At 50.7% G+C, this 25,338-nt stretch overlaps 10 protein-coding genes across 10 annotated transcripts; 5 read left to right on the top strand and 5 right to left on the bottom strand.

Moving 5' to 3' along the window:
• Nucleotides 1–17: 17 nt before the first annotated feature.
• On the bottom strand, nucleotides 18–606 carry P174DRAFT_457612 (uncharacterized protein; the record flags this gene model as incomplete). Its single annotated transcript, XM_024829563.1, has 2 exons — nucleotides 18–343; nucleotides 399–606. The coding sequence occupies 2 exons, from the start codon at nucleotides 604–606 to the stop codon at nucleotides 18–20; spliced, it is 534 nt and encodes a 177-aa protein (XP_024685458.1).
• Nucleotides 607–746: 140 nt separating this feature from the next.
• Nucleotides 747–1,259, bottom strand: P174DRAFT_384448 (DUF167 domain-containing protein; the record flags this gene model as incomplete). Its single annotated transcript, XM_024823210.1, has 2 exons — nucleotides 747–953; nucleotides 1,020–1,259. 2 exons carry the CDS (start codon nucleotides 1,257–1,259, stop codon nucleotides 792–794), a joined length of 402 nt encoding a protein of 133 aa, XP_024685457.1. The 3' UTR covers nucleotides 747–791.
• Nucleotides 1,260–2,442: 1,183 nt separating this feature from the next.
• On the top strand, nucleotides 2,443–4,404 carry P174DRAFT_363644 (uncharacterized protein; the record flags this gene model as incomplete). The annotated part of the gene is made up of 3 exons (XM_024821941.1): nucleotides 2,443–2,581; nucleotides 2,871–3,732; nucleotides 3,897–4,404. 3 exons carry the CDS (start codon nucleotides 2,443–2,445, stop codon nucleotides 4,402–4,404), a joined length of 1,509 nt encoding a protein of 502 aa, XP_024685456.1.
• Nucleotides 4,405–5,316: 912 nt separating this feature from the next.
• Nucleotides 5,317–6,093, top strand: P174DRAFT_93553 (uncharacterized protein). Its single transcript, XM_024832494.1, has one exon. The coding sequence runs from the start codon at nucleotides 5,409–5,411 to the stop codon at nucleotides 5,856–5,858; it is 450 nt and encodes a 149-aa protein (XP_024685455.1). The 5' UTR covers nucleotides 5,317–5,408; the 3' UTR covers nucleotides 5,859–6,093.
• P174DRAFT_510016 (uncharacterized protein) lies at nucleotides 5,958–7,768 on the top strand (the record flags this gene model as incomplete). The annotated part of the gene is made up of 4 exons (XM_024831626.1): nucleotides 5,958–6,024; nucleotides 6,072–6,780; nucleotides 6,846–6,945; nucleotides 6,980–7,768. 4 exons carry the CDS (start codon nucleotides 5,958–5,960, stop codon nucleotides 7,475–7,477), a joined length of 1,374 nt encoding a protein of 457 aa, XP_024685454.1. The 3' UTR covers nucleotides 7,478–7,768.
• Nucleotides 7,769–8,711: 943 nt separating this feature from the next.
• On the top strand, nucleotides 8,712–9,605 carry P174DRAFT_364485 (uncharacterized protein; the record flags this gene model as incomplete). The annotated part of the gene is made up of 2 exons (XM_024821993.1): nucleotides 8,712–8,748; nucleotides 8,800–9,605. 2 exons carry the CDS (start codon nucleotides 8,712–8,714, stop codon nucleotides 9,603–9,605), a joined length of 843 nt encoding a protein of 280 aa, XP_024685453.1.
• A 190-nt stretch (nucleotides 9,606–9,795) lies between these two features.
• On the bottom strand, nucleotides 9,796–11,583 carry P174DRAFT_501560 (glutathione synthase). Its single transcript, XM_024831035.1, has 2 exons — nucleotides 11,175–11,583; nucleotides 9,796–11,073 (listed from the first exon to the last, which is right to left on the bottom strand). The coding sequence occupies exons 1-2, from the start codon at nucleotides 11,474–11,476 to the stop codon at nucleotides 9,846–9,848; spliced, it is 1,530 nt and encodes a 509-aa protein (XP_024685452.1). The 5' UTR covers nucleotides 11,477–11,583; the 3' UTR covers nucleotides 9,796–9,845.
• A 540-nt stretch (nucleotides 11,584–12,123) lies between these two features.
• Nucleotides 12,124–17,912, top strand: P174DRAFT_510014 (putative SNF2 family helicase/ATPase; the record flags this gene model as incomplete). Its single annotated transcript, XM_024831625.1, has 4 exons — nucleotides 12,124–12,355; nucleotides 12,698–13,052; nucleotides 13,074–17,117; nucleotides 17,151–17,912. 4 exons carry the CDS (start codon nucleotides 12,124–12,126, stop codon nucleotides 17,611–17,613), a joined length of 5,094 nt encoding a protein of 1,697 aa, XP_024685451.1. The 3' UTR covers nucleotides 17,614–17,912.
• A 388-nt stretch (nucleotides 17,913–18,300) lies between these two features.
• Nucleotides 18,301–21,210, bottom strand: P174DRAFT_448573 (putative SNF2 family helicase; the record flags this gene model as incomplete). The annotated part of the gene is made up of 4 exons (XM_024828770.1): nucleotides 18,301–18,630; nucleotides 18,669–19,272; nucleotides 19,334–20,673; nucleotides 20,746–21,210. 4 exons carry the CDS (start codon nucleotides 21,208–21,210, stop codon nucleotides 18,301–18,303), a joined length of 2,739 nt encoding a protein of 912 aa, XP_024685450.1.
• Nucleotides 21,211–21,540: 330 nt separating this feature from the next.
• On the bottom strand, nucleotides 21,541–23,434 carry P174DRAFT_417857 (MFS transporter; the record flags this gene model as incomplete). Its single annotated transcript, XM_024824639.1, has 2 exons — nucleotides 21,541–21,956; nucleotides 22,012–23,434. The coding sequence occupies 2 exons, from the start codon at nucleotides 23,432–23,434 to the stop codon at nucleotides 21,541–21,543; spliced, it is 1,839 nt and encodes a 612-aa protein (XP_024685449.1).
• Nucleotides 23,435–25,338: the final 1,904 nt, after the last annotated feature.

Here is a 25,338-nt window from a genome sequence, read left to right as displayed (position 1 = left end):
GAAACTAATACACCACACTATGGGACAAACAAATCACCCCAGACCCATGTACCACCGCCCGAGGTAATTCCCCTTCGCACACACCCGCCACGCCACGCTCCCCCGGTCGCCGTCGCAGTCGCAGATTTACTCCCGCCGCCACCACCGATCCAGGAGCTCAGCGCGGCGACGACAGCCGCGGCGTCCGAGAGTGGCACGCGGATCCAGACAGTTGGCGTCTGAGCTTCGTCCTCACGGGCTATTTTCAGGATGTCGAGTGGGATGGCTGTCCCTGTGAGACCGAGGAATTGGGCGAGGGCGGCGGTGAGGTGGGTTTTTGCAGTTAGGGGTCGAGGGGGATTGGCTTGTTGAGATTGATGTTGGCGGTTGGGTGATTCTGCCAGGGACTGGGTTAGTACCTAAGGTATGTGTGGGTGGGTGGGTGGAGTGGTGGGTGTAGAGTAGAGCGTACAGTTGGAGTTTGAGGTAGGTCCAGGGTGGATTGCGGGAGGTGAAGGTTAGGACTTTGCTGGAGATTTTCGACGCGTCGGTTCCTTCGGGGGATTTTCGTTTGGATGGTGTTGGTCTGCTTTCGAGGTTTTGAGGTTTGTCTATTGTTGAGGTCATTGTGGGTTTGTGATTTATGGAGTATCCTGATTATTGAGAGTTTGTTGGTAAAAAAAGTGTTGCTGCGGGGAGCGAGCGACGCGATAAAGAAAATGTCCACGGTCTTGGTGATGTCACGGTACAGCGGACTCAGACTCTGAGAAAGCTGTGGGCATATCCAACCAGGACTTTGTACCACTCGAGAGTCAATTGTTGTTAACGATTGCCTCTTCCAGTCTCTGACGAGCTGTTTTTAGAAATTGCTCTTCTCCATCCTTCCCAATGTCCAGATCAGTAATACAAAGAGTCTTGTCGCGCGATTTCAAGCCGCGGATTACTTCTGCATTGGACTTGGGAACGTCAAATATCTATCACGCATTAGTTAGCCGGCATTATAGCGCTGTATAGGCGAAGTGCTCATGAGTAAGGAATACCTGGGCAAAAACCCGCGATACAGCTGCGTTGGCCTCTCCGTTCCTGGGCACCGCGGCAACGCAGACATCGACTTTCTCTGCTCCCACCGCTGTGATACCTTCTCTAGAGCTGGATGCGTTCGGCTTGACGTGGCATGCGATCTGTAGGCTGTATTTCTTGGGCGTTTGTTGGGCCTTATTGCGGGATTTGGTGGCTACATTCTCGACCAGGCGGAGGAGAGGAGTCGCGCGGCTGCTCATGGGTGGACTGCGGTAATTGAGCTTCGTGTTAAAAGATTTGATATTCTGGAGATAAATGTGAAGATTCTATGTCTGTTGTGCTTTGATCGGATTTCAACCGTGGTGGTGTACAAGAGATGTGAAGTAGAAAGCGATAAGCATTATATGCTACCGAGTCTTGGCTCGCTTATATATACTTCTGTTCTGCGCAAAGAGAAATGAAACAACCCAGCACAGCGCAGGACTCGAAGACGGTAATGTACAGAATTGTCTCAAAGAATTGGAGACTGATTTGTTGCTAGACCATTGTTAAGGTTGCCACTAAGCAGCAATGCCTCTGTGTCTGCTCGAACTAGACTCTACTTTGAGCATTCGTCAAACCTGTATGAAAATAGTGAGGTAAGAGGCCGTTTAGCAATTAAATTGCATTGACTACCATGAGTGATGAAGATCGTTAGCATGCTCGAAGAGAGTCAAATTTCGCAGTACTGCCAATTTACCGGATAATCCATTCGTAATGAGCATATCGCTTAGTATCTCTCAAGCCTAGGATACCTGTGGCAGGCGATGATCCCTTGACTGACAGTGCGAGCCTCTTGACCAGACGATTATGCTTTCTATTGCTTCAAGTGCTGGACTTGAGATGAGTACAGGGAATAGAATACAATGAGAAGCTCAACCCTGAGCAAGATCGTAGATTGATGAATTGCTTGAGGCAGTCTAAGCCCAGAAGAGAGACAGAGGGGAAAAAGAGGAAAAGGGACAGGCTGATGCAGGATGCAAAATGGTAGAGACTAACAAGATGTTTTGTTTACTTGCCTCTGCAATTCTCCCAAGGACACTCTGCTTTCACGATCATCACTGGCGACGCGTTCACTCTTCCAATCAGAACGCAGTCTTATCCCTTCAGAATAGCATCCTTAGCTTGAGTATACATTTCTTAATTGTTTACAGCTCCTGTTGGAAAGATCCTAGTATTTGATCACAGTTTATCCTCCTCAGTAACTGCGGTTGGCTGCTCTTTGTGAGTCTCTTGACATGTTTGAGCATGTAAACAGGACTGACCATGTGAGAGAACGTATTCACAGGATATCTATTGCTTCATCTCATTCCTCCTAGTTCCAGTGTCCTACATCGTTATTGCATTATTCACATCAGAACGCGAACAGTCCGGAGTCCCCCGTGTCCAAAGGGCAACTTAACCATGGACATATCCACTCGAGCGGGCCTCTTTCAGAGAGCTCTCTACCATAGCCGCGGTCTTTTCCCAGGACCAGGCTTTTACACCGGCCTAGAGTTCTATTCACATGAGGAACGAGCCAGCTCTCCTTCCCTCGAGGCAAGTGAATCCCTTCTCAGGCCCGCCCCAAGGATGAGCTTCGACTCAGTGATGTAGCCGACGCATCGATGTCTAACCAAGTGCCTTAAAACAGGGAGATTGGTACTCTTCGGCTGTTGCTCAATCTGATACCCATCAAATTGATCCTCTGACTCCCCTGCAACCCACCGTTGGACTCTCTCCTCATTCAAGTTTCCAAGATGCGCCCGCTGCTCGAGCGCAATTGACGAGTGTGCGCCCTTCACTATCTATCTCGCAGTCTCGTCTGCCTGTGGGACTGTTTTCTCGCCCAGACTACCAAAGAGTGCCTGTTTCTCAATTGATACATGGACCGTCGCCTCCGTCTGGTACTCAAACTGCATCGGAACACCGGCATCGGGCAAAGTTCGAGCCTTCTGTTCTGTCTGAAACTCGAGGAAGTGTTGATCAGCCTGCGGTTCCTTCGAGCGTCCATTCCTCACTACCAGTGGAGCACAAATACCTGGTCATAAACGCTAACAAGATCTTGGTAAAGCCCGAGCCAGCAGCTGCAGACGATCAAACCACCCCTCATGGCGATCAAATATACTGGAATCTGGACAACCTGCCTGACGTTCTTTACGTTCTCAGACCCAGAACCGACTACCGCAAATCGAGACACCGCGTTTATAAAACCACTAGTGCACTTACTGGAAAGCAGATCAATGACTTTGCCGTACTTCCGAGCCAAATCTCGTCCAACGTCGAAGGATGGAGACTCGAGGCCTGGATGCGTTTGGACCGTCGCATCACTCAGCAGGATATCATCGACCGTGTCAATCCCAAGTACAAGTTGACCGCAGAGGAGATTGAGTCTCGCAGAGACAACTTTCGCAACGCCTTCCATGTGGCTAATTGGAATGTACAAAAGTCCATCTGGGATATCGATCGCATGCTCAAGGCTATCGGGATTGATACCCAGAAGAATTCCACCAGGGGACTGACGCCTGGTTTGATCGATCCATCAAAGGGTGAAGCCGGCGGACGCATCCCTATACCAGGAGAAAATATCATTCCTATGAAGCAGGCAAGGATGAATCTAGAAACCGCTTCCAGGAGCTTCCATAAGATGCGCGAGGGTCGCCGTCCTGGCCAACTTCACACTTCGCAGGCAGATTTAAGAATGGAACCGGGCAGGTATGTATCTTAGTCTTCTTACTTCAATCTAGAGCGTCGCTAACATTGCGATAGCCGCGAGATCGAAGCAGAGCAGAGGATATCGCAGCACAATTTCACAATAAATACGTAAGATTCCAACTGTGCCCTAATCGAACTCTATACTAACTGAATTCTCTATTTAGCAACGCGAGAGCAACTGCATCGCCGCAAATTAAACCGGTTGACTCCACTCATGCCGACTTCGAATACCCCGATGTAGATAGCTTGACCCATTGCATCGAGCCTTCCACCCAACCCTTCCACGATGCAGAGGATACTGTTGGTCGCAAAATGTCTTTGCAGAGGTTTTTGAAGAAGAACAACATGTCGTACGAGGATTGGCTTCTCCGCGATTACGATGCTGTTGACAGAGATACCCTGAAGCGTGGACGCAATGAGGATTTGGAGTCTCAAGAACCCGCAAACATAACCGCCAGCCCGAAGCGCAGACGCGTTGACAATCCGGACATTGAGGCGTCCGTGACCATGAGCAACAACCGGAAGCGCAGACGTGGTGAGGATATGAATGTCGACGAGTCGGCAGCTGGCGACGATGCTAGCACAAAGCGCAGGAGTATAGAAAGGTCGAACACTGGCAAGTCCGCCAAAAGATCCAGTGATAATATTTGGGCTACTGTCTTGAAAGGCTGAGAGCTTACTGACGAATTGGAGGGAGTTTTCGGTACACACCAGGAGCTCGCGTTGAGGTTGGGTAAAGCGGCCTATTTCTTCAACGCTTTTCTATTTCCTTTTCATCTAATGAGTACTTGGGTCTTCGAGATGATTTCACAGAATATTGTCTGTGCTGGGAATCGCAGCTTGCTTTGATTCAGCTTTCATCGACATAGTGACGGAGGCAGCATGCACATTGTATAATTTCATTTCACAGACATAGGAATCCATTTCACATTGCCTTTTCATTCACCTCATTCCAGTACTCTCCCTATGGTTTTACCCTCATATTGGCCTCTTTGCACTTTGTACAAGCCTCTTCCTGGCTACCAAGCCTTCTTCGCCTACAGCAATCACCATCTCTGACTCGTACTTCAAACACACCTCAGCTATGCTTCTCTATATCAATCCTCAGACCGAGGTTAGGACCTATAAATAGGGAGTTCCTACCTCATGGCTTTCTACTTTCTTCCACTCCCTCAAGCCCCTCACCAGCCCACCACCGGCCTGATTAGCGTCTTTCCAGACAAACACATTGAGTACAACCAAAGACCCTATTCAGCCTCAGTATACTCGGAATACAATAAAGGCCCACCTAGTGAGCGATTTTCAGCTCAGATCCACCCTGCCACTCGCTTCCTGCCTCTGCCGCGAAAAGGGGGCTTATTCAGCAGCGAGCAGCAGTCAATATGATTGTTCGCAGCTTACAATACGTCCAGAAGACCAGACAATAGACGCCACACAGCATGTGCCATCCAGCCACGCGATCTATTTCCGGCACCCTTTTCCGGCTTCACCCAGGGGAGCCAATGAGAATTGTTCAGTTGCGTTGTTCCGGAAAAAAGAAGCTTTCCAGCCTCCTCGTGGTGTACCTGCGGCGCTGGGCGAACTGGGGTCGGGTGGGTATGCAGCTGTCAGTGAGGAGTACATGTCGAGAGGCTTCGTCTGAGAAGAGCGGCGGATAACCCAGGAACGGTAGTAATATGGGCAAGCTGCGTATCATCTTGAAGATCAAAAATTCTAGGTTTCAGAAAGACAGCTTCCGACAGATCATGTCAAAGTGTGTTTGTGAGTCTGTGGCTTTCAGGGGCTCGCTAAGGAGGCGAGGGAGACAAAGACTAGAGAAGGCATGCCGAGTGAATATTCGCTCAGCCAGTTTCATTACCATCGCACAACCAAACTTCCTCAATTCAGTCGACTATACCAACCTCCACATTATTGAGAAATCGAAAAGAATGAGAAGCTCTCAAAACTCAATATGGCGAACTTCAATTCTTCTCCGCCGTTATTTTCTCCTGATCTCTCTCCTTCGGGACTTTTCTTGCTCAAACACTTTTCCACTTCATCATCGCAAGGACCAGCTTGCTTTCGCAAATCACCAAAACGATCAGCTTTCAACAACAAGTTCCAAGACAGCATCAAGTGAGTGTTGATGAGTGCCAGTTGAGTCGTGTGCACAAGTGTTGCCCAGCACTGGCTGGGTTCGGCGCCGTTTCTTTTGCATGGCTGACATCGGTTTGCAGCCATCAACAATGGGCAAAATCGAGAGAAAGAGTCTCAAGGGCTCCAAGAGCACTGACAAGCCTAAGGGCAACAAAAGTGAGTCGACTTCCTCTGTCCTTTGGAAACCGATCCTCATACGGTAGCAGAAAAACCACCTCGGCAGGGCAGCACCGAAGCTGTCGACCCGCGGAACTTTACCAGCTTCCGCGAGGACCAGAAGGATTGGTCTTGGGACAATCTCCCAGCCATCCTCTATCAGTTCAAGCCCACAAAGGAGGATGAGAAGAAAGAGCGGGAGCCGCCCAAGACGAAACTCCTGGGCGGCAAATGGGTCAGAGATATTGAGATCCTTCCGGATCACATCTCCTCTGACGTCGAGGAGTTCAGAGTCGAGGCATGGATGCGCCTCGACAGGCGCATCCACTTACAAGACATTATTGACCGCATGCATAAGGATTTCGCAATCGAACGCAACGCCCTCCAGCAGCGAAACGTCAGGTTTCGCAAAGTCTTCCATGTGATTGCGTGGAGTTCAGGCAACAAGATCAGTTGTCAGCTTGAGCAGAACGTCCTGAAAAGGATGAGCGAGCAGGGCATTGACCCTACACTCAATTCTACCCGTGGACTGACTCCTGGTCTCATAAATCCTGAGCTTGGTGAAGCGGGTGGTCGCATCGCCCTTCCGGGCAACTATGGACCTGAGAGACGTGGATATCGTGGACCACGCGCCCCAAAGAAGAAAAGGGATGTGGCAAAGACCGAAGAGGACGCGGATACGGATGCGCTCGACCCTGCCACTCCCATCAGAGAATACCTACCTTTGACTCCACCCCGTCCATGCCAGGTCCCTCGGTCAAGCCTGGCTCTTCGTTCGGTCAGTGTGCAGCTTCCCAGGAGTCGATGACTGCCATTTTCAGTTCTCCTTCTCCTATCCCAAGCTCTCCTGTTCCGCTTTCGCCTGCCTTCAGTTCTCCTCCTCTTTCTCCTGTCCTTTCTCCAGTCTCTTCTCCTGACCCGGTTCCCGGCCCTTACTTTCGCTGTTTCCGACGAGAACAACATCGACTCTCCTCTGGACGAAACCCTTTACGATGGAGACCTGTGCCCTTGCAACTTCGACTTTTTGTTCAAGGGAGAATCGCGTCAAGGACTCGATTGGCTGCGTCCTTGCGAAGAGGAGCTTTCAGGCCTGCGCAAGGATGTGCCCAAAGACTTGAAGGCGCGCCACCGGCCTCAAATGAAGCGCCAGCACAAGGCCTTCAAGAACGCACTACCTTTTTGCAATACCGATTCCCTGTACGCCAAATTTGCCAGCAAGTTCGACCTCGACGACATGATTAACGTTGTTCCAATTTCTCGCACAACTGCGCCGCCATTGCCGAATCCACTATTTCCATCCCTCGTCTGCGAGCCCATGACGTTGCGTCCAGTTTGCCGCCCACGTCCTACCAACGAGGGCGTATTGAAATGGATATACGACGTCGCGCTCAATGAGTATTACGCCGGGCAGAAATTCCTTTTCGAAATGCCTTATGTGGAGGGCGTCATGTGAGGGCAGCTCTACCTTTCAATATCTGCACTTCTTGTGTTTACTTTCCCTTTTTAGTGGGCGTCTGGTGTGGCGTTGCCAATTCGACTTCTGTCCTGTTCCTTTGTTGCCTGGTGGCATTTCGTTTCTACAGATACCCCTTCACGCAAAGTCCTCGATTTCCTGGGAACGTTGCTGGAGCGGAGTTGGCCTTGGTGTGGTCTTCGGGTTGCCATGTCTAATGTTGTCGTTTGAGCTTTGTGTATTTCTTCGCTTTCTGTTTTTCAACAGCTGCTATGCTGTCCAATGGGCTTCTGGACCCTCTCAGTATGAAATGGTGTCGTTCGGATAAGGTTGATTGCCAAGGCGGCGTTCCGCGGATAGCGTGACTGCCACGAGTTTGTGATATGCAGGGTTGCACTTTCCTGTTTGGGCAGAGTGAGCCAGCCAGTGAAATCAATTTGTTCTTCAACCTTTAATCGTCAATTCTGTAGAGCCATCGATGCAATATTCCCGGCATCAGCTGGTTTGGCTTACGGCATGATATATTAATATCTTTTGCATACACTCCCAGCCTTGAAGCCCGAGACGATGCAGTAAATGGTCGGATGCCAGACAACTAGACAAGCTCATGAGACTAACTGACCATACAATTTTAAACCTTCAGCCATGTCTGACTCGCTATATAGAAATATGTCAATTATGTCAAGCTTAAGAGTTAGCTGCTTATAAGATCAAAGAACAGCTTCACTCGGAGAACACTCCGGTATAAGCCACACAGACTGGTAATAAGTGGCAGAGGGTCTATAGCATTAAATTCCGAGTAGGGCTTGTGAGTACTGAGCGGTTTCCTATAAAGGCGTATAGTTATTCAGCCTAACCTCTACATCTATGTGTTCGATTTGTTCAATTGGGAAATCACTATTATTTTGATCTAGAAAAAATATCCCAGACTGGAGAGGTATGTCACTCAGATTAGTGTACCAGCTCCATATGCACATTCTCAGTTTCTACTTAAGCAAGAATCCCGAGCCCCAAGCTATTCACAATGTGACTTCTGGTGTTATATTCACAATGCTTCACCACTCAGGTATAAATATGAGACTTTACTGGTTTTCCATTCTGTATAACAATTCTTAGTCTCTACTCTTCATCTTCAGTATTGTCATCTAAGCCTATTTTCATAAGTATGTGCTCTCAACCTGCTGATACTCGTGGTGTGTCCCTCCTCTTGCATTTGTATCTCAAAGAAACTAACATGCTCGTTTTAGCTATGCAGCAATTGACATGCCATCGTCAGTGTTACACGGTCCTCGTCAAGAAATGTCGCACTGACACACCTCTAGATGACACCCCTCCTGACAGATACCACACCTGCATCAACACCCACCATGCAGCCTACTCCGAGAACAATCTACCCCCTCTCCTCTTCCGCCTGGAGGCACCACCATTCGATGATCTCCCTCCGCTCCCAAACCTCGTCGAGAACAACCAAGTCATCAAAGACCACGACGGCCGCCCCCTCCGCGCCTTTCCCTTCCTACCAAGATACATCTCCATCCGCCCCTCAGCCTGGCTCCTCGAGTACTGGATGCGCACAGACCCACGCCTCACATACCGCGACATCAAGGCGCGGATGGTCGTCCCTGCAGCGCAGCGCCCGCGCGAGAACACCCTCAACATGCGCCGCGAACGCCAGTGCCGAAATCCACTGGCGCTATCATGCTGGGCGAGCCACCGTCGCGCCGTGGGGAAAGTCGAGGTCGAGCGTGTTGCGCGCTGGTCGCTGGACCAGATTAGGTATAACACGACTATGGACATCGAGTACGGGAGGGGCGCTGGCTCTGGCCCTGCCGACCAGCGGACTGCCGTGCGGCTGCGCTCCAGGACTCTGGCTGGTGGCGTGCCGGCGCACTACCCTCTGGATTTGTTTCTGGAGGGTGGCGAGGTTCATGTTCCAAGCCGGCGGATCCGCGAGGCGTTGAGTCTCTTCTGGCAGTTGTCTGAGAGGGCTTCGCGGCTCCGGCTTGGGAGTTGGAGGCTGCTTCCGGCTGAGGAGCTCCCTGAAGCGTGGCGGCGTTGGGCGCAGCGTGGGAATGTGGGCGAAGAGAGAGATGTGGAGGCTGGTTCAAGGCGATCTGACAGTGTCTAGGTGTAGAGTGGGCGACTCATCGAGAGGGATGCTACTTGTATATTAATTTGGTTGGGAAGATTGGGATCCCAAGCTTGAAGGACATTGGTATGTCGTCCACATATTTGGCAGAGAAACAACGGAAATTGGACTATAAAAATCGACCGCCTGTTTCATGCAAAAGGAAAATAGTATTCGAAAGAATATGTATCTATCGGTAACAGAGGCTTTGCAGGGGAACTTAGAAAAGAAGAATGCTGTCTAAACTGGAGAATCCCGTGGCCACTCCCCCTCATTAACATCCTTCGCCTTGGTCCTCATCAACCATCCGCCTTGCTCGTTCTGCAGAACATTTCCATTGGACTGATCCCAGAGAATGGTGCCATAGATACCTAACTCCCCAATGACCTTGCCACTGAGAACCTCGCCATCGCTCCTCAAAGCCACATTCTTGGCCTCAGCCGGTGGTCGGATCAGTTCCATCAAGATCCATCGCTTCCATTCACTTTCTGGAATGGACCGTAAGAAGTCGGGAATAGCAGACTTATAAACGTTGTTGCCGCCTCCTTCCCGCTGCGGTTTTAGGACGTGGTTGAGGGCTGTTTCGGGGTTCAGAGCCAATTCTCGACCGCGTCCGCTTGAAGAAAGGTCGTATTGAGGCGCAAATGTTTCCCGTAAGCGAGCAATAGTGGCCGGATCGGTGTCTGCCATGAAGTTCGCAAGGTGATCGGGCCCTGCAGTGTCTGCCAGCACTTGTTGTATAATCTTAGATCCTGCCAACTGGTTCAGAACGGTAGGGCATTTGATCGCTGCGGAACGCTCCAACTGTGTTCGTGCCTCCCAGTCACGCTCGGAGGTGTAATCAGTCGGGGCATAGAAACAGCGGAGATACACAGTTGTCACTTCAAACTGCGTGTCTGGTGAATGACGGGGTCGGTAGATGAGAGGCCGAGAGGCGTTCGAGGCAGGAATCGATGTGTGATCCAAGACCTCGGTACTGAGTAGTCGGAAAACGGGGATCTTATGAACGGTAGTAAGCTGTCTGGAGAGTGCTAGCTGGTCAAATATGTTCCGTTCGTTCTCCTGTACCACGAACAGAATACACGTGGGAAGAGCCGGGTTCGACTTCGAAGGCCCGTAAGCGGAATGCGCCGCAGCCAGCCCGGCTGACAAGGTTTCCACAGCGGTATTCTCGGGAGGTACATTCGACTCAAATAGTGGGTGGGAAGGATAAGAAATGGGATAGCCTGGCGGGGAGGTAAGGAGCTCTGAATGGAGCTTTCGCACCAGAGAAGATAGGCCGCCGAAGGACGATGAGATAGTGTTGAACTCCACTTGCTTCAAAGACGGGGCGTTCGCGTTTGTTGGAGCGTGAGCCATGTAATCGGATCGATATAAACCAAGCGACAAATTCTGAACATATCCCTCCTCCTTGACTGAGAGGTGAACTTTCCACAGACCGGAGATGAAGTCGTCAACGTCAATCAGACTACAGGTCAAACAGTTTTTAGTTCAGAACTCTCCACAGATGCTGTACTCCGAAGAAGCATTGCATTGAATCTAGGTCACAGAAAAGCATCAGAGTCTTACTCTTCCATAATCTTGCCAAGCCATTCCTCATTACATGTAATTGCGGCATAAAGCTTGTTGTACACGGTCTGCAACGCCTTGGCCTCTTCAAAGCATGCCCTTGGGAACAGACTCGGAAATAACGTCACTGGAGCATTCGTCGCCAATACACCATATGGGTCAGACTCCTTTGAAACGAATGAAGGATGGGGTCGGACCATCAAGCCATTTTGCGTAGCCCAATCCTTGATAGTCTTCACCAGGAAGTCCTTCTGTGCGGGGTTCAGTTCCGGAGGATAATTAGTATAGATCGAGTCACCCATTATGAAGAGCGATGTATATCTTGCAATATAAAATATCAGCACTCAAAGAAGCCTAGAAAAGCAGTCTGAGATCAATTGAGGGCATTCAGGTGCTAATAAATCAACATCTCCTGCAAGAGAAGGCCATTATTAATACTGTCGATGAGGGGCCGTCGGCGATTAATCATCGGAGCTTTGGTGGGACGAGGCCGCATACCGCCTGCTATACCGCCTTCAATACCGGCAGAAAAAGAGCTCTATCACGATAACCGATCGCCGATCGCCATTTTCGGGCAGTATCACTTTGGCGCGTCTCATTCCATCAAACGCGATCAGTTCATCAGAATTCTTCCATTACCCAAAATCAGTACATCAGCTTGCACTCTGACTTCATATGTTCAGCAGCTAGGCTTTTAGTTAATGCGAGAATTTGTGAGATCGCGACTCTCTTGTCTCTCTCAGTAGCTCGCCAATTCTTTCTAACTTTCTTGATCGTCCTTCGCTTCTCTCAGATCTCGCCTCTCCTTGACCCAATGGTGCCTTATCACTCAAGAGAAAACTCAATCTCAGCGATACACTGGGCCTGCTGATGGGCTTACTGTAAGATACTGCTGGCTTCGACTCACTGCGTTGGGATTCCATTAACAAAATTAGCTCCACCAGACGGAATGGAATCTGATGATGGAGACCCCCTCGACTGGACAGTTGATGAGGTAGTAGCCTTCCTCTGCTATAATCCTGAGACACCATGGTCCCAGTCTGCGTCGCAAGCCCCTCGGCCAAACCCTGTCCAATTCGAAGCCGCTCTTCGAGAGAATTTGATAACCGGGGAGGTGCTGTTGCATGATGTCGACAAGGAGACTCTACGGGAAGAGCTTGGCCTCAAAGCTATTGGTCATCGTAGCTCTATGCTTATGGCAATACGCTACCTTCAGCGACGTTCTCAGAAATACCAGCGTTCGAGGGTGGAGCTGGCTTCCCAAATTGATGATCGCCGGTATTCAGTTACCCCAAGTCACTTAACAGCTGTTATCCCAGGCCCTTTCGAAGATTTCTCGTCACCGATTCATCAGAACTCCGTGCTGTCAGCGGCGACTCCTCAGAGTCTGATACAGCGCCCTCGTTGGATGACCCCGTCAGCATCTACAGTATCCCAAACTAAAAGGAGCTTTCCCCCGGATGCCGCTACTTCCAGTGATCTGAGGGGCGACGAGTCTACTACAACGACCGCTACTGCTAAAGGTAATGGAAGTGCGACCACTACCAGCGAGAGACCTCCAAGCATCGCCCCACCTGCGGAACAACGTAAAGATCCATCCGACCCTGGCGATGGCGTGCGTGCTTATGAACACATCGTGGTTGATGCTGAAGGAAAGAAGCGACGCAGGCTGGATTTGAGCTCTCTACCCGAGCCGCAAAAGAACCCTCGTGCCTCAAAGTCCTCGAACTCTCCGCAAGACAAGGACTGGTACATGGGACCAGATCGGATTCTGCCATCGCAATTATTCTATCCGACTACCTCTGATGAGGAGGACCATTCGTTTGTAATGCTTGGTCCTCCGAATTTGCCTTCCGCTCAGCGCCACTTCGTGAGAAAGTGCATGAACTATTTCTTCAGACAGCAGCCCATTCAGTTGAGCTCTGATAATGAAAGTAGTCAGATGGCTCTGATCCCATATGACCACTCGAAGGTGAGCGAACGCGACAAGAAATTCTTCACTTTGTACACTGCCACAAGTGGAAATGTGTCGGTTACACAAGAGGACATTAAGAAATGGCCCCAGTTAGAACAAGCAGGGGCTGCCGGCTCGCCACTATCGCAAACACTGGAACCGTCCGACCCTTATTCATATCTCCTTCAGAAATACCCTGCTGCGGAAGACAACGAAGACGTCTGCCCATTGTACGGTGACTCGGGTTCAGAAGGAGAGTTTGATGAAGAAACTTGGCAGGAGATTGCTAATGAACGCGATGATACCGCTCAAAATAAACCGGTAAAGCTGACTCCCGCTGAGGTTGACTCGGTGATCGAAGATTGTATGGCTGAGTTTGTGAATCGGTGGCGCCAGAATGGCTTACCGAAGGAGAAGTATAAGGCCCGGAAGCTTTGGATCACAGCTCGAAGGGCCAAGTGTACTTACCGAAAAGTCAAGGCCATCAATCGGGACATCACCTTGCTGGAGAAACGGTTAGGCAAAGTGCTCGAAGCGATACGCGGAAGTGAATATGCCTCAAAATCGGAGCTACAAACTCAATGTCAAAGCATGGAGCAGACTGTTATCGATATACAGAAGCAAAAGTGGCGTATCTCGGTCTTGGAGGAAGAGAGGTGTCCACCAAAGGTTGCTTCTGCCCTCAAAACAAAGCCATTGCCAAAACCAAAGATTAGTGCCGCAGACGAGGAGTCTCTTCACTCCGAATCCGATGTCACTTCTGACTTCCAGGATGACTTCATTGACGACTCGGAGGCTCAGGAACGGGTCTCGTCTGTTGAAAACTTTGGAAACGTGGACAGCGTCGACAGGATTCAAACACCGGCGTCGACGCCCTCAACTTCCGAAAGCGATGATGACATTATCAGTCCCTCTGGAATCAGACGTAAATCAAGGGCCAAGAGGTCGCCTTTCATGGCAACTAGCTCACCCTCTCCTGACACTTCAGGGGACGCGCAACAGGCAGAGATTATTGACCTCACAATGGACTCTCCTCCCGCTTCAGCAGACGAATTCAGGATCGAAACGCCGCCACTCAATCCTGTGCGACCACCCAGGCGGACAGAATCGGACGACGTTAGCTTGAAGGTCGAACGAAGTCCTTCAATATCTCCTCCTCCCCAACTCAGCTCCAATGTAGTCGTCGAGATCCCGAAGCGAAGACCAGAAATCATCAACCGGAAACATGAAGGGTCGAAATCGACGCACAAGTCCAACACACCATATCTGCCTGACCACAATGATTTCGATGGTTTGCTGTCGTACCCTTGGGAACTTCTCGAGGAACGCCACGACCGCCGTAGATTGCTTGCAAAGTTAATTGCAACCATGCCTGACTGCGAGCGTGAAGTGATGGCTTCATTAATCCCTGAATACGAATACGATGAGTTGGAGGACATTGTCAAACAGGCTCTCGGAGTTCTTTCGAAAGGCCAGGAGGAGATACCCGAACTCGATAGTGAAAAGAGCCGGCTGTTAATGCGGGCCGCCTCACAATTCGTGTCATGGGTGAATTGCATGTACATGGAAAAAGCGATCAGCAGGAAGCGTATCCGCAAGGCACAGGAAGAAATTGCTGACTTCAGAGTCTTCCACAAAGAGCTTTGCAAGGGATTAGGACTTTGCAAAGGTCGGAAGTTCGATAGAGAACCGAGCGAAAAGAGCACTCGCACCTCAAGCGAGCATGTCGAAGAGTCGGAGGGAGAAAAGTCTGAACGTGTCAATACACCTCACAGGAAACGGAAGAAGGAAGTCAAAGAAAGTCAAGATGCCAAACGAAATCAAGCAAGTGCGCAGCAGCGTGTAGCGCGACAGGAAAAAGAGCGAAGACGGCTTGAACACAAGATGAAGCTTATGGGTGTGAGCAACACCGATCCTACTCGTCAAGCAGTGAGCTTTGGAGACCCAACAATCTACTTGGATCCGCATATTGGTCAACGTGTAAAGCCGCATCAACTCAACGGCATTCAGTTTATGTGGCGAGAGCTGATACAGGACGAGAAGCAACAAGGCTGTCTACTGGCCCACACGATGGGGTTGGGGAAGACAATGCAGGTCATCTCGCTACTCAATACTATCTCTGCTGCAGCTGCTTCCAATGATCCGAAGATTAGCGAGCAGGTCCCCGAATGCTTCCACCGATCACAAACGTTGATTCTTTGTCCTTCCTCACTGATCGATAATTGGTACGAGGAGTTCCTCATGTGGACTCCTGAAGAGTCACGCATTGGGCCTCTGAGAAAAGTTACGGCTTCGATGATAGCAGTTTCTGAGAGGTTGCGAGAAGTGTCTGATTGGGATAAAGAAGGTGGAATTCTGATCATGAGCTACGACATATTCCGCAAATGGATACACAATAAAGAGACGAAAAAGATGCAGAAGCCTCTACGGGATGATGAACATGCAAATGTGAAGAAATGGCTTCTGGAGGGTCCAAACATTATTGTCGCCGACGAAGCTCATAAAATGAAGAATTCTACTTCGGGAATATCTCGAGCGGCTGTGCAGTTCCGTTCTAAGAGTCGTATCGCCCTGACTGGTTCTCCCCTTGCTAACAACTTGACTGACTACTACACTATGGTGGACTGGATTGCTAAAGGCTATCTTGGGGAATTTCCTGAATTCAAGGCAAACTATGTTGAGCCCATCGAGGAAGGTCTTTACGTGGACAGCACACACTACGAGAGAAGAAAGTCGCTCAAGAAGCTTCAGGTTCTCAAGGAGATTCTTGAACCGAAAGTTAACCGTGCCGCCATCACCGTGCTGGAGGGCGATATGCCGCCAAAGGTCGAATTTGTCATCACTGTTCCCTTAACCGAACTGCAACGGGCAGCGTATGATTCATACGTTGACTCTGTGGTTCAGGGGAAGACTGAAGTTGGAACTGCAAAGCTTTGGACGTGGATGGCTATCCTTGGGCTGTGCAATAATCATCCAGCTTGCTTCAGGGACAAGCTGCTCAGCCGCGCTAATGAGGCGCAAAGGGCAGGGTCAAGCTTGGATGAGATGCTACCGGGTGATGAATCTATAACCCAAGCAGGCATTCCTGATTCCGAGAAGCTGGTTTCTGAGCAAGAGCGGCTATTCGCCAAAGTTCCGGACATGAACGCGCTGAATCTGTCGTATCGGGCACAGCTTCTCGACAGGATCATCAGCGAGTCAATCAAGGCCGGTGACAAGGTGTTGGTATTCTCTCACAGCATACCGACTCTCGATTATGTTGAGCACGTCCTCAAGGTCTCCAAACGTAGTTATCGCCGTTTAGACGGGAAGACCCCCATCAGCACTCGACAAGCGGCGACCAAGAGTTTCAATACCGTTTCTGAGGAGAAAGTTTACCTCATCTCAACCCGAGCGGGTGGCTTGGGCTTGAATATTCCGGGTGCGAATCGCGTCGTGATATTCGACTTCTCATTCAATCCTATCTGGGAAGAACAGGCTGTCGGACGTGCATATCGTCTAGGTCAACAGAAACCGGTATTCGTTTACCGCTTCATTGCTGGAGGAACCTTTGAGGAGATTATCTACAACAAGGCCATCTTCAAGACACAGCTTGCCGTCCGGGTTGTGGACAAGAAGAACCCGATTCGCTGGGCGTCTAAGAAGCTCAATGAGTATCTCTTCCCCGCTAAATCGGTAAAGCAGCATGACATTTCCGAATTTGTGGGGAAAGATCCTCATGTGCTGGACAAAATAATCAAAGAAGACAACGGCGAGGAACGGGCAATCCGGAAGATCGCTCTCACCGAGACCTTCCAGAGAGAAGACAACGACAAGCTCACAGAAGAGGAAAGGAAGGACGTCCAGCAAGAGCTCGATGAGGAACGGCTTAGGCGTACTGATCCCCAGGCATACCAGCGGCTGATATTTGAGCGACAGAGGAGGGAAGAGCTCTTAAGAGATGCGGCGAGACGCAGGGAGGCGGAGAGACTAGCAACCATGGTGCCCATGTCTCAGCCTCAAGGGCAAAGCTGGCCTGGCAGACCTATCCTGCCAATTCACTACGCGGCCGCGCAGCAGTCCCGGGCTCCATCAGCTCAAGTGCCTCCGCCATCTACAGCTCCCACTGGGTCGCATGACCGTGGGCACCGTGTTCATACTTATGATGATGGCCCATTCGCTCATGCACGCAACAGGCCCATTTTGCCACTCTCTCAGTCCACGTCGAACGCAGAACTGGCCGTGTCTCCAAGTGGGGCAGTTGACGGTACTCAGCCTGCGTATCGGGCTCAGACCGGGCCGCCGCAGCACGACGGCATGGTCCCTTCCGCTTCTTCAGAACCGTCTTCGCCGTATTCGCCGTCCTCGAACCCACCATTACTCATAGAAAGCCGCGGTGCAAGTGCTGAGTCGGAGCCCATGCAATCATCGGACGGGGGCAGCTCGCGACCTACACAGTCAAAGGATGGCAAGAAGGACGGAGGAAGCTCCTGCAAGACGCAGTAGTGATCCCCGGGTAGCTAGTCTTAGATTCAATTCTCTTTTCTTTTGTTGATTGCGAGCATTTGATCTCATGATATCCCCATCAGTTCATGCGAGCATAGCATGGTTTGTCTCTGCGTTTGCTAGCGCCCTTCTGGGTACGTGTATCGTTTACCTTTTTTTTTCTTCAGCGGTTAATACTTTCCTTTCCTTATTCCTTCTCTGTGTGAAGACATCTTTCTCTTTCTCTTTCTCTTGAATCTGATTTTTCAATTTTCCTCACTAGGATTCGCGAGGCGAGGCATGGCGTTTTTTCAGCGTGGTCGATTCCTTTTTCTGACTTCAGAAGAAATAGAACGAACAAGTTACGGCCGTCCTCAAATTCTTTGATGATTCTACGTAATGATGAATGTGGGTAGAACGCCTCAATCTCGAGAATCGAGTCTATAGTTTTCTTGAATTCTAGTCTTGATAATGTTTCTGTGTACTCTGATCAGCAGTAAAGGAAATTTCGAGATATAGACCGAAAGTTTAAAATAATCACCCAGAATAAGAAGAGAAACAACGACACCACTAGTCTAGATGTGGAGACCCCGAGATACTCCATACCATATAATCAAACAAAAGAAAAGTCAAAGACAGAGAGAATGGCTGAGGTATCAAGTATCGTACAGCGAAAAAAAAGGGGACAGGAGGGCAAGGCCTATGGGGTCAAGTAAGGAGTTTTTCCAGATCCGTGATCCTGGTAGCCCTATCGTCGACCTTCTTATCCTTCTCGCGGAAGGCCGCCAGCATCAACTTGCGCTTGGTGTCCTGGATCTCCAGCACGCGGTCTTCGATGGTGTTTTCCATGACGAGACGCCAGACGGTTGTCTCGCGTTTCTGGCCGAGGCGGTAGACGCGGTCGACGGCCTGGTCCTCGATTGCAGGGGCCCACCAGCTATCGGCCAGGATGGCCTGGTTGGCCGCGACGAGGTTCAAGCCGACGCTGCAGACGCTCAGGCTGGCGAGGAGGACCTTGCATTCTGGGTCCTTGGAGAACTTGTACGTGGAGGCGTCGCGGGCCGTCGACTTCATACTGCCGTCGATGCGGGCGTATCCGATGCCGTGGCGTTGCAGGTGAGGCTCGACGAGGGTAAGGAATGAGGTCCACTGGCTGAAGACGACGGTTTTGGTGTCGGGGCTTGGCCCTGCGCGGTGAGGATCTTGATCAGGGCTTCGATCTTGCTGCTTGGGTTGTTTGGGTCTGCGACGATGTCGTCGTCAGCGCTTTCGCCGAGATCCACGGCGGGGCCGACGAGGGTGGAGGTGTCGTCGATATTGGCGCGGCAGAGGGGGCACTTGTGCTGTCGCTCGATGACTTGCTCTATGCACCCTCGGTCGTAGGAATGGCCGCAAGCGGTGATAACGGGCTGCTCTAGCGTATCGAGACAAATAGGACACATTTCCTGGCTCTCGATTCTGAGTTGCAGCATGTCCTGAAGGGCTTTAATGTTCTCCGGGGTCAATGGGACGATCTTGTGCTTCTCCAGTAGACCCGCGAGGGCGTCGATGCGGTGTTTACAGAGCGCCCAATGGTTGCAAACTTGACGCATACGGAGAAGGACCTCAAGCACATGAGAATACGTGGTGCCTCCCTTCTCTCTGGACTTGAAGTCCATAAGCATCCCTTTCGCTTCGGATCTGTGGACTGTCAGCAGGCGCTCATCGACTTAATGGCAGAGAGGGGGAAACGTACTGGAACATGTCATATTTCTCTTGTTCATGAGGATGAAACTTGATGCGCAGCACACGCGAGGTGAGGGCCGGCAGGCGCAGGTTGACAAACTCCATGTCCTTCCTTCGCCTCAGGCATATAGCGCTCATCAGTGCCTGGAGAAGGAGACGGCCATTTGGATCGTCAGAGGTCAGAGGGCGAATGAGGACACTGTTGAAGACCGCCATGTCTTCCAAGCCACCGGTCAGTCTCAGGAAGCGAATCTGGGAATACAGATCCTTCAAAATGTTCACAATAGGCGTGCCGGTCAAGGTCCAACGCGAATCCGAGCGCAGATTGCAAGCAGCCAGCGCACCCTTAGCTCGGGGGTTTCGAATTGTGTGCCCCTCGTCGAGCACGACACGACGCCAATGAACGGCAAAGAGTCCCTTCTTAGGCGCTGCTTTGGCATTCGGGTTGTACTCCACAGCGAGAGCACCGTAGCTCGTGATTACCACATCATACTCGTCGAGTTTTGCAGCCTCTTTCTTCCCAGCACCGTGGTAGATGAGCACACTCGGCGTGCTCTCACTGCGCGTATGGTCTTTGATCTGGTTTCTCCAGTTGCTCATGACTCCGACAGGTGCTATGATCAAAGTCGTCTTTGATGACTCCGGGGTTTTTGGCTGAGAGTTGGCCAAAATCAATGAGATGATTTGAATTGTCTTGCCCAGACCCATATCGTCCGCCAAAATACCACCACTTGCAAGAGGGGGTGGAATAGCCGTGGAGTAGTTGGTGGCGATATTGGTGAATCTGTTTCCAGCTCTCTTCCAAAGCTGCACCACGTCCTGAGAACCAGGCCCAGGCAGTTGCGGAGACTCCTTTTCGATCATCCAGGCCAGTCCCTGCCGCTGGTACGGAAGAAGCTCGGTAGACAGCGCTGCGGGGGTATCTGCCATAGGCATATTGACCAAGTCCGCCTCATTCAACCCGAAATTCTCCGTCACCTGGCCAATATCGCGAGGATTAAAGGTGCTGCTCTGACCAATGATGTCTTCCAAACTCTCCCCAGGCTGACCGAGACCGTCACCCGCGTAAAGGTTAGCATACATGGGGTTGACGCCGGCCTCCCACTGCTGCCCATTGCCCGACGCCAGACCGCGTCCCTTTTTGGCAGCCTCCTTCTGCGCCCGCTCGCGCTGTTTGCGCTCCTGAGTCTCCCACCGATTGAATTCGGTCAGGGGAAGCCGGTCATCAATCATCATGCGCTTCAGCCGCTGCCGCTCTTCCGGATGACTGGTACCGTACAGCTTCAGCATAATCGGGCATGTAAACGAGCCAATCTCTCCCGTCAACATGCCTTCGATAAACAGCGACTTCGAGTCCTACGTTAATTGACGTTAAATCGAGTCCAGAACCATGCCACCCCTTTACAGAAGCTCCGTTTCATCCCTTACCATATACATTGCCAATCGAGCAGCTACATCTCGGGGAATATGACCAATTTGATTCCCCATGACGTTTAAAACCTGGATCGCATTCCGGTCATACGGGTTACTAGGCTCACGCTGCAGCAGCACATGTTCGCCAACAGTCGCGTAGCCATTGTAGTACCGGACGCCCACGATCTTGGTTCGCAGGCTCCCGTAGTGCATGAAGCTAACATAGGAGGAATCATCCTGGCTTCCCTGGACCAGATCCTCGGCTTCCGCGTCGTCCTCTCCATCCAGGATAATGGCCTGAGAGGACTGGCTGAGCGGCACGAACTCGGTACTCTCGCCGAATCGTTGGCCAGTGGTAGTCGTAGTAGCAGTTGGGTTGCTACTAGGACGCGTTGCTCTTTTCCTCTGCGGAGTAGTGTCTCTGTCGTCAACAGTGAGGTCCACTTGGTCGATGTTCCGCTTAGCACCGGGCCGCCCCATCCTTGCTGCAAGGGATGGATGCTTGTCCGTTAATTCCGTTAACGACGGCTTGACGCGACGCAAATTCGGGATAGATATGGAGAAGAAGATGGGCATAGTCTTAATACTGGAGCCGAAGCTTGTGGATCGAACCTTACTATATTAGGAATAGCTGACAGCTGGGCGGAAACGCGCTAAGCCACGGTCCCACGTGATCCACATATTGATCTTACTGCAACAGAAATGGGTAGAACTACGTTAATCAGATGAGAAGAATGTCACGATCTATGAAGAGTGATTAATTCATCGTATCCATATAAAGTCTATATAAATGGCTACTTTTCGAGACGTTCAGTCCTTGAACGAGTCACGCGTGTTGACACGGTCAATGTCAAAGGGATTCGCATCGTAGACATCCTGAGAGGTCACCATCTTCTGAGACCGATGCGATCTGGCAGACTTGGTTGAGATGGTTGATTGTCTGCGACTGAGCTTAGCAGGGTCGAAGGAAACCCTGTCTACCTCTGATTCCGCAGACGTGGGCTCCAAGGTTACCTGGCTCGGGGCCGCCATGACGCCCTGGTTTTCCTTCTCCTCTTCCTCTGGTTCTTTGACGGTTCGTTCCATCAACTTCCGCATGAATTCATCCGACTCCGCGGCGAACTTGCATCTTCTTCGGATGACAGGCCCGTACTTGTAGAAGAGGAATGGAAAGGGGACACAGGCAAGTGCCAGGAAGGCAGGTATGGACGACGCCCAGTGAATACCTGGACTGATTAATTTTGTCGCCTAAACAACAACACCAAAAGAAAAAGAACTTACCTAACGAGCTATACATATACTTTACGAACAAGGGAAAGGCGGCGGCGAAAATCGAGCGCAGGACGGCGCTAGCAGCGAGCACGGAGGCGGCGTAGATGGTGTATGCGTCGATCAGGTAGTTCATGAGGCTGAGGAAGACAAGGACCATGCCAAAGCCAAACGGCACACCAGCGGAAATACTGGCCAGATAATGGATCGAAGGGTAGTTTGTCCAGGCAAACCAGAAGAGGCCAACGGGGATGGCTACCGAAGCGACCAGGCACGGAGGCAAGCGCGCCTCAGGAGGGGCAAACCCCTTATGTGCCTCCTGGGCTCTGATATACCGCTTGTTATCGTAGATGCTGAAGGCCACAGCACACATCATGCCGATCATGATCCCAAGGAAAGCCAACCCTGACACACCTTGGTTCCAGCCTCGCTGGCCGGCAAACACAATAGGGAAGGCACCAAACATCATAAACAGAGTTCCGTACACGATTGCCATGTATATCGACAGCAAAAGAACAATGGGTTCTCGGAAAAGCAGAATCCATGGGCGGGACAGCGATATCTTCAAAGACTGGCCAAGCGTTTTCTTTCCTTGTTCGGCTTCAATCCTGCTCTTGTAGACTTTGCCAGTAAGCTTGGAAAGCTTGATGGCTCGCTGACGGAGGAGAACGGGCGCATACGTTTCTGGGACGATGAGGCCCGCAATGATCCAGAGTGCGCCAGAAAACATGGCCAAGAACCCCATCACCCACTTCCATCCCTCCGTCATGCCCAGGAAGCCACCGATGATGGGCCCTAGGACCGGGCCAAGGAACGGAGCCGACGCAAACAAACTCATCGCCAGACCACGTTGGCTCGCCGAGAAAAGGTCCGCGATGACACCGCCTGCGTTAGTCAAAGGGGACGACCCGAAAGCTCCGGCGAGGAATCGGAAGACAATGAGGGCTTGGATGTTCGGTGAGCCGGCGGACGCGGCGTTGAAAATGGTCAATCCGCAGTAGCTGATCAGAAAGAGATACTGCCTTCCCCAAAGCTCACTCATGGGCGCAAAAAGGAGGGGACCGATCGCGAACCCCAGCACGAATGTGGAAACGCCCAGAGTTGCCACTTCTGTGCCGATGTCAAACTGTTCCATGATCTGTTCCATGCCACCAGTGTACGCCGACGAGACCAATGACACGGCTAACGTCGCCCACGCCATAACCATGGTGTAGGTCCATTTCTTCGTCGTGGAAAATTCCAGGGGGTTCCGAGGGTCATTGAGTATCCAGGTGACTAGGTATGGGTCTTCCGCTGTGCCTGAACCGGCGAAGGGATAATCGATGATCTCTTGGGTCAGCGCACCTTGGTCAAAGACCAGACGCCAGTGCGATATCCGAGTGGGATGAACAGGCTCGATAGTATCAGCCGAAGCTGACTGGCTGTTGGCGCCCATCCGTGCTAAAGGATGGGATTGTGCAGGCCGAGTGGTTGACAAACGGACGAAGAGCCACCAAGTGTGGAGGATATTCTCTAATTTCTCAAAGCTCGAATAGTACAAGAATGCCAATCATACATACTATCGGAACAACTTAGAAAGAAGACAGTCGGTAGGGTTACAGAGGAAGAACGGTGGTCGGAGGTTAGTTTATATTGGGTGCATCCGAAAGAGTAGCAGCTTTGGTAAATACCCCAGTCAAGCTGCGGCTAGAATAGCATCAGACAACGACTGGACCCAAAGAGTAAAGCCGCTGTTTTATTATCGCCGACTACTTAATAAGAGTATCTAGTATCTCGGGAAACCGGCAACCAGTGGCGGCCTTCACACCCAATAACTGGCGGGACGGCGCGACGGGCATGAGGGGAACATGGTGATTAGCCTAGCCTCTGGGCACTTTGTTACAAGGATACAAACAGCGTCATAGCCCACGAGGCTCGGTGTCGGACCCCATTTCTGCCGATGAAATGCAAAATAATGCACCAACGGAGTGGTGGCAGTGGTTGGAGTGATTGATCATTATGGGACTGGCGTCGAGAAGCATCTTTAGGATAGTTGGAGGTCCTAGTGCTGACCAGGTCGACGGCAACCTTGGAGGAGCGTCAAGAGCGGATGGGGATAGGAGATTAGACGGCTTTTCCGAGCCAGGGTCATGGAGTTAGCAGTGGGGCTTGAAAGTCGGCAGAGACGGAATAAACCGACCTGATGCACAAACGACACTGGACACTGGACACTAGACATGAGATGCATTGAAGACGACCTGATGAGGAATAGGGTATAGAAGCAGACTGAAGCAGACTGAAGCAGACTGTTCATTATTCCACGGACACTGGAGTTATGAAGGGATCCTAATGCATAAGTCTATCAGTAATCACATAAAAGGAAAGCCAATACGAGATCATACTCCGTAGATACGAATGCATGGATCACTTAGCTCTTAGCCCCAGTTGCTCCTTCACCGTTCCACTGAGTCATTTCTCCCGTTGGTGTCCCAGTGGGGTTTCTCCGCTCATTTGATCTTTGGGTAGATTCTGGGGAGGGAATTATCCACAGTGGGCTTTTTCACTCTGATGATTGAGTTCGAGTACCATTATTGCGTGATGTGTATCGAACGAAGTAGCAGCCACAGATGGACAACGGATGGACATCGCCGATGGACAATAGAAGAAGACGAGTCATCGTCGTGACTTGTGATGGGAATGAATAAGCTGAACTCAATGCTGATGCCACTAATCCCAGGCATCCTAGTTCAGGCACCAACCACAGTGTCACTTGTGTGCATTAGTTAGTAGCATGAGTCTCCATCCAGAAGCTACGGAGCTTAGATGAGTTTAGATGAAACCTTAGAATTGAGTCGAAACAAGCTCGAAGAAAAGTGAATCTAGCATGGTGCAGGTGTCTGTCTGTTGTTGTCTTGTTCCACAGCATTGATTCAAAGTGCAGCCTCATTGTATCTGATCTGATCTGTCTCTCAGTATGACCAACTGGACTCTTACACAATATACACCCATGCTATATAACTTCATGGCAAGAAAGTCCTTCAAAAACATCTATTCTGTCTTAGGATGGTGAATAAACTAACTTAATATGTCAGTCTTATCTCATCCGATCGGTACACTGGTAGGGGGATCATTTCATCATTGTTTTCTGCTGTACAAAAGCAGAAGAAATGACGACATTAGGTTTTTTCATCATCCGAACAATAATTCAAGAGCCGAATGTCAAATGCCAACATTGCAATATGAAGAATATTGCAAGACGTGATGAGAAAGAAGGTGAACATTGTTCTGGCTGCATCATGATTCTGAGCATGCATTGTGCAGTTTTACTTTTTTTCGCTTCGATTTCCCTTGCTTTTTCTC

Source organism: Aspergillus novofumigatus (assembly GCF_002847465.1).
Source record: "Aspergillus novofumigatus IBT 16806 chromosome Unknown P174scaffold_2, whole genome shotgun sequence".
NCBI classification, from domain to species: Eukaryota; Fungi; Ascomycota; class Eurotiomycetes; order Eurotiales; family Aspergillaceae; genus Aspergillus; species Aspergillus novofumigatus.
The sequence above is the reverse complement of the archived record's forward strand: the minus strand, read 5'-3'. Positions and strand labels throughout refer to the sequence as shown.

Excerpts from the sequence above, each read along its gene's own strand:
- P174DRAFT_93553 (XM_024832494.1), top strand. The coding sequence starts at position 5,409 with ATGGGCAAGCTGCGTATCATCTTGAAGATCAAAAATTCTAGGTTTCAG.
- P174DRAFT_501560 (XM_024831035.1), bottom strand. The coding sequence starts at position 11,476 with ATGGGTGACTCGATCTATACTAATTATCCTCCGGAACTGAACCCCGCA. Across the intron at positions 11,074-11,174 it reads CTTGGCAAGATTATGGAAGA|TCTGATTGACGTTGACGACT; the intron begins GTAAGACTCTGA and ends TTTGACCTGTAG.